Here is a 7,034-nt window from a genome sequence, read left to right as displayed (position 1 = left end):
GAGAACTTGAATGTGCTTACGTAACTGATTGCACGTTAGGTATGTGCGTGCGTGATTAACCCTCAGCATGCGGGAAGGTCAAATTGTACATATCACGAAGTTTTAGTGAGTTACATTCAAAATTTAATTAAACTACTTAATTATCATGATATACTTACAAACTTGACATCAAACCATAGATGATAATTCAACTTGTAATATTATATAAGTTTTAAATTGTTACTTTTATATGAAAATATTAAAAAACATTATAAAATTTCTCTAGTGTGAGAATTTGGATATTCGTTCTTGAGCTATCTCCTCTTCTAGCTTTTTTGTCAACTCCCTACAAAACTACGAAAGGTAATGCAAAATATTCGCTATAATTTCGTAATAGATATTCTGAAGCTATGTTTTTACATTCTTCAATCTTATTGAGCTAAAGAGCAATCAATGAAAGTTCAGAAACCACTTTCCATGCCTACCTCTCAGATTCTCTATTTTACAATTTGCTAATAAATTTTTCTGAGGCCACCCCATTAAATTTATAACCAATAGAAAGCCTAGATTTCAACTGATTCATTGTCATACTCGTCATACTACGTGAGCTTACAAATAATTGACAATTTTATTTGATGTGAAAAACATTTTCCCACGAGAACACACTGGGAAGAATAGTTGAATTTATAACTGTTAAAGTCACTATTGCAAACCCTGATTTGATTATTGCAAATGTAAGAATAAATGCAGCTTTTAACTATTTCTAGCTGAATAAGGAATTAAGTACTCAAGGATGTTTCACGTCAAAGACGTTAAGAGTTATATGCTGTCTTAGGCTTCCCTTCTACAGATATATTGATATGTTTAGGAACCCTGTAGTCGATGCTTTGCAGTTCTTGTTTCATGAAAAATGTGAATATTTGGATCGAATCATGTATCAAAATCGTTATTAGTTTGTGCAATTTTACGAGAATTGCTGCCCTTGTCAGTTTTCTTTTGCCTGTAGGCCTACGCCTATCACATTATAAACAAATAAATTAACATATATATATATTTTTAAAAGGACTACTAGTACTAGTATTGGGCCTACCAAATGCAAATAGACGATGTAACTTTAAAGTTAGAATCTATGCGTTATGTAAATAAGCAATTACATCTAGATTCTAGGTCCAATAGATCTAGTAAACGTAAGCAACATTGGCAAGTAACCTCACAAACAAGTCGATCGCCTTTTAATTTATAACGATAACAATAGTCAGCACACATCAAATACTGCAAAGCAAACAAAGACGATTAATTTAAACTAATCTAACTCCAGTGTAAAAGATGCATACCTTCGAGTAGATTACGTAATTTGATGAGTCATACACTTTCCACAGTCTGGCACTGTGCACCCAGCCTGTCACAAAATATTTATAGGCATCTACAGTTTTGTATGCCCTCAGTTCCTTTCTTGTGTATTGTGAGGGGCTGAAAACTAGGTAATTGAAAATATCTGTGTATTTCACGTCGGGATTGTCCATAACTGTGTTTACGTTTGTCAACATGACTAATTAATGGCATTTAAACTTGGGATTATAATACGGGTTCGTCATAGCCGTTCAAAATTGTTGACATTTTCCCTTGTATATATGTTTACACAGTTCATCTAAATATTTTGTCAATGCGCCAAATGCAAAGTTTTCTGTACAGAATGTAACGTGAGAGTTTGGGAAACCATAATATTTACGTCCAAAATAGCAGATGATAAAACTAGTTTCGCTTTCAATCACGTGATTACGTGTCCTATATAGTTCAGTTTTGTTAATAGCTAAATGCTTCATTTTAGTAACACAATTACAGCACTAACTTGCTTAAATGAGGGAATTAATATAACTATTTTAGTAGTGGGAATTTGAAGAATTCGAATTTTTACGAAAAATACACTTTCACTGTTGTTATAATATTAGATAATAAATAGATGTGAACTTTCTGCAGACTAAGAAAATGAATTTGTTAAAGCGTTAGTGTGATGAATTATTATTTTTAGTATGTTATTAAAATCCTATTTTCACCCATTCAACCTCTTGTTACAGATATATTTTATGGTGTAACCTAGCGGCAGTACCACTAATATTTTGTGCGCGGAAATTTTAAATACGGTGAGTTACGTTGCGATGTGCGCTGGTCCAAAGTTAACCTATTTTTCATTTTCGTACAAACTTGAGAACATGTTTCTGGCTTAAAAAAAAGTTATGTAATAAAAAATGAATACAAAAATGAAAGGAGAAAGATCATTTGAAAGAGATAATGGTTCTTCTAACGACGAAAATGTGGGATGGTTGACAACTGTGGGGAAGAAAAAAGTGAGTACAACTTACAAGTTAGGCCTAGTGAGAGTAGTGTAAAACTTAAAATCGAAATTTTACAGAAAAGTCTGAAAAGTGAAGTATGAAATTGGTAGCATTACTACTACTACTAAGACTAAACGAAAAGTTGACCATTTATTTTTCTTAATGTGATATAGTATTAGTATACACCTTAGTTAACTTGTACTACTAGTTCTAGTACTACTACTTCAATTAATTATTGTTTACAGATCTGACACTAATGTTACTACTACTAGTATTAATAACAATAAGTTACTTCAAAAAGGTCACCTTATCGTTATGAAAAATTGAAAGTTGTAACCAATTTTTCGCTGTGTTTATTAATGTTTATTCTAAGACTAAGAGTAAGAATGTAGGTTAAAATTAAATAATTACTACTTTGCTCTTTATATATTACAAATAATAATAGTCAATACATAGTAGTGTGCTATTTAAACTTTAATTCTAAAGGGGGTGGAACCTATCACCCTCTTTATCATCTATCAGCTTTTTTTCGCTTTGTACTTCATGACCATTAAAACTAGTAATGTGAAATTAGATTAATAATGATATAAAAGATGCTAGGCATGATTTTTATATCTTTAGTAATTAAATATCCTTGTTGGGCATGAATAATCTCAACTCAAGTTTTAGGTTTCACAATCGCATAGTGTTTCAAATTCAAGGTTGGTTTGAGTGTCAAAAGGATCTTGAACTGTAACACTGATAATTTTACTCTTAGTAGCAAATATTTAAGAAATGAAAAATACATGATTTTATTAAAATCAGATAAGGATAATTATCTTGTAGTTATGTAGTTTTATAAATGATTAAGTTCATGTTGTTAAATTAGATACCAATTTACTTTATGTGAAAATGTAAATTAAAACTTTCATATTTCACTTAAGTCTGTCAAACTTTTCAATAAGTTATTTAATTTTTTACAAACTTCTGATTCTTGTAACTCAAATTTATGGCTTAATGAAAATCCAAAAGCACTGTTGTGACTCATTTTTTCTACTTAAGGCTTACAATTATAATTGTGGAAAAATGCATAACTTAAATATTTGCCCCTTATGCTACAAAGACTTCATCTCTTATAAATAATTCATAGATTTTGTAAAAAAAAATAAAGGATTTCAATTCTTGTGTTTTTATGCTTAGTTTTGATATAAAAAACCATTTCGCGTACTTGCCTGTGCACCCCAGTAGCACAACGGTATGTCTAGACTTACAATGCTAGAATTCGGGTTTCGATACCCGTGGTGGACAGAGCACATATAGCCCATTGTGTAGCTTTGTGCATAATTACAAACATACCTGCCTATTGAGATAGCAATTAACTGTGCACTGGAATGTTATTAGAATGATTCCAGATCCTGTTTAGATGTTTCAGCCAAAGAATTTAATTTTTTGTCATTTCGTACAAGTTTCCAATTTTAAGGTGATAATTAGATATCAAATCGAACGTTTAAGAATGGTAAATCTAGTTTCGACTCTTTTAGCTAATACATGTAGGAAAGATATAGTAGATTTAAATTTTTTAATTATTAATATACTTTTTTACAGAATTTGTTTGTTACTCCTAATAGTAATAATCAAGTTTGTGTTTTCAACTTTGTTCTTTCTACCATTTAGTCTATCCATAGAAAGATTCTTCAAGCCCCTAACAATTTTAGATATTTATATCAAGTGCCCCACAACAGAAATCTGAATCCTAAGCCTTTTTATATGGCTTGAATATATTGAAAATACCTACTATTCTAGTAGCTAATCTTTTACTATGTGGTAATTTGTTGTTTTTTTAACTAAAGGGGTTAACCTCATAGCAGTTTCTTTGCTAGTATGGCACTTGTTAGCAACTCAAACAGCCATAACTTTCCTACTGAAGTACTTTGTTTTGTTAAGCTCAGTTTCTTGCTTACATACAATAAGGTTAAAATTCAGAGAAATATCTGTTAGGGTTTTTTACCTACTCAATTCCAAATATTTAGATAGGCCTATACAAATAAATAAATAAATTTGCATTGTTTTGCTTCATTTAAGAGATATTACAAATATGCTTTGTTTAGTTTGTGCTGTAGAATGTACGTTTATTAATAATTTTGCAATACTCAGTACTTTTCTGTGTTGTCCTAAAATTCCTGATTTGAAGTTCCATTCAAAATGTACTGACAGTCTGTATTTAGACCATGTTCTGCCTATTAACTGCCTGTAGTTATAGTGTTAATAATCATTTTGTATTTATGAACCAATCTATTATTCTTGTAGCCCATCTCTTACTTTATAATGTATTGGTAACTTTAGTTGTAATTAAGGCATCATCTGAATTTTCAGGGTTTTCTGGTGTCTTAGTATATTATTGTACACATTTGAGCATAGGTATAACAGATATTTGTAACTTTTATAATTTGGCTTGAAGAAAGTGGCATACAATCGTTCTTCGTTTTACTGAAATATTTATGGACTCTTCACTTGACACATAACTGAGGTATGTAGCCCCTGCAATTGTTCTTAAGTTTTTTTTACTGATGATGAGGAAAAAAAGTATTTCTAAGGTGGAGGAGATTCTTGCTTAAATTTGATTTCTTTGATAAAGAAACCATTTTAGAATATTTCTTGAGGGTAAAACTTCCTGGATCTGACAAGATTTATTGTTTAGCGTTTAACACTGGGGAAATTCTTGGTATTTCAAGTATTGCTAATTTGATCTCTATTTTTGATGAAAAAACAATTATTAGTAGAATACATAAAATATTATAGCAAATTTGAAAATCAACGGTGATGATGATAGAAACAGCTAATACCTTGTTTTATAATGGTTTTTGATAATAAAGTAATGTTGGCAACATTAATTTCAGTGAATGGTAATAGATGTTTTTTTTTCTTGTGTATTTAGGTACAAAAACATAAATCCCCAAAAAAGATAAAATGCAAGACATTATTCAAAAGAAAACCTCTTGTACTGTTGAATGATAAACAAAAAACTATTCACTCTTTTTTTGATGTGGGCAAGGAAAGTAAGGATAAAACTGATTGTCATCAGATGTATTCTGCAAATGGAAGTTTTTTTAAAGATCAAGAGAACTCGGAAGCTTATCTTAAAAGTTTAAGGGAAATCTTAACACAACCAGAAGTTGGATGTCAAAGAACAGAAGCAATTTCTCCAACAAAAACTGTTCATGTTAGTGCCAAACCCAAACTTCATCGTGTTTATAAAGATTCTGATAGAAGTAGGTACTTTTCTATGGCTCGTAATCATCTTGAACATGCAATCAAATGTAGAAAAGTTGATGCTGGTGATTATAACTTTCAACATCATTCTGAGATGTCTACTTTGGATAATGATGATGATGATCTTGATTTAAATAGCCAAAACGAAGGATTAGTCCCTTTCGTACCCATACTAGTGTCATCACTTAATACACAACTCTCTCTGGAATCCAGTCAGATTGGAGAATTTGTTTCAAAACCAGTATCATCAACTGATATGCAGTGTAACATTCTTGATTCCAGCCAGGTTGAAGGATCAGTTCATAAAACAATATCAACTTTTAATATAGATTCTTCGTTTGTACCAACATCATATCAGAGAATTTATTCCAAAAACAGTATTAATTGACACACAAGGTAACTTTCCTGACTCCAGCCAGATTGTAGGATCAGTTCCTAATACAGTGTCATCAATACAGTTCTCTCCTGAACGCGGTAAGGTTGGAGAATTTGGTCCAAACCAATTATCACTGGGTGTCACACAAAGTAAATGTTTTGACTCCAGCCAAATTGAGAAATCAGTTTCTAAACTTAAATCAACAATTAATACACAATTCTCTCTTCTTGAATCCAGTCAAATAGGACCACGTCCCTTTGTCCCCATACAAATGCCATTTAATACACAGTTCTCACTTGACACCCAGGAGCTACATCTTTGAAGTACATTAACTATATTATAATTTAATATACAGTTCTAGTTCTGTCTCATGCATTATAGTGATGAACAAATGATAGTATTATTAGCTAATGCAGTCCTACCTTGAATCTTAGACATTCAGCTCTCAGATTTATACTAATATCATCAATTAATGTGCTATTTTTCATCTCTACTAGAAACAACAGTGACGTGAAGTTGTCCCTAACAGTTTTTAATCATCATTTTAAAATATTTTTGAGCACAAGTTACTGAGTGACAAAATCTAAACTGTTTTAGGACTACTTAGGTAAATCCCTTCGTATAACAGCGAAAAACAATATACGAATGAAGAAGTATTTTAATATTTTTTCTTATTTTAAGTATTGTTTCTAGTTGAATGAATTAAAACTTTGCATAATAATATTTAAATAATGCGAGATTTATAACTTTGCATTTGTCTTTTAAAATACATTTAAGGCATATTATCGAGAAAAATAATCAGATGTTTCAAAGTTAGATTTAATCTTGAATAATACAAGTATTATATGTTATACCTTAAGGCTAAACTTTTAAATTAACCTGGATTTCTAAAGGTTAAGAAAATGGTTTGGTTTTTGACAGCTAAGCAAGCTACAAAATGTACTGATTCTGACATTGATAGTGAAATTGTTTGTATCATATCAATCAAAACTATATTTCTGTTTTATGCGTAGAATGTTTTTAATTAAAGCTATTAAAGACTTGTTCTTATAATGTATATTCTCTTTCTAAAGATTTTATTTAGCAAGACTTGCATA

General features: G+C 30.6%; 1 protein-coding gene across 1 annotated transcript; it reads left to right on the top strand.

The window, feature by feature from the left end:
- Positions 1 to 2,138: 2,138 nt before the first annotated feature.
- Positions 2,139 to 6,644, top strand: LOC111085392. The gene is made up of 2 exons (XM_022383713.1): positions 2,139 to 2,324; positions 5,227 to 6,644. Exons 1-2 carry the CDS (start codon positions 2,226 to 2,228, stop codon positions 5,947 to 5,949), a joined length of 822 nt encoding a protein of 273 aa, XP_022239421.1. The 5' UTR covers positions 2,139 to 2,225; the 3' UTR covers positions 5,950 to 6,644.
- The last annotated feature ends 390 nt before the right edge of the window (positions 6,645 to 7,034 follow it).

The sequence above is a fragment of the Limulus polyphemus genome, unplaced genomic scaffold, assembly GCF_000517525.1.
Source record: "Limulus polyphemus unplaced genomic scaffold, Limulus_polyphemus-2.1.2 Scaffold363, whole genome shotgun sequence".
In the NCBI taxonomy this organism is placed as follows: domain Eukaryota; kingdom Metazoa; phylum Arthropoda; class Merostomata; order Xiphosura; family Limulidae; genus Limulus; species Limulus polyphemus.
Note: the sequence above shows the minus strand (reverse complement) of the source record. Positions and strands in the feature narration are given on the sequence as shown.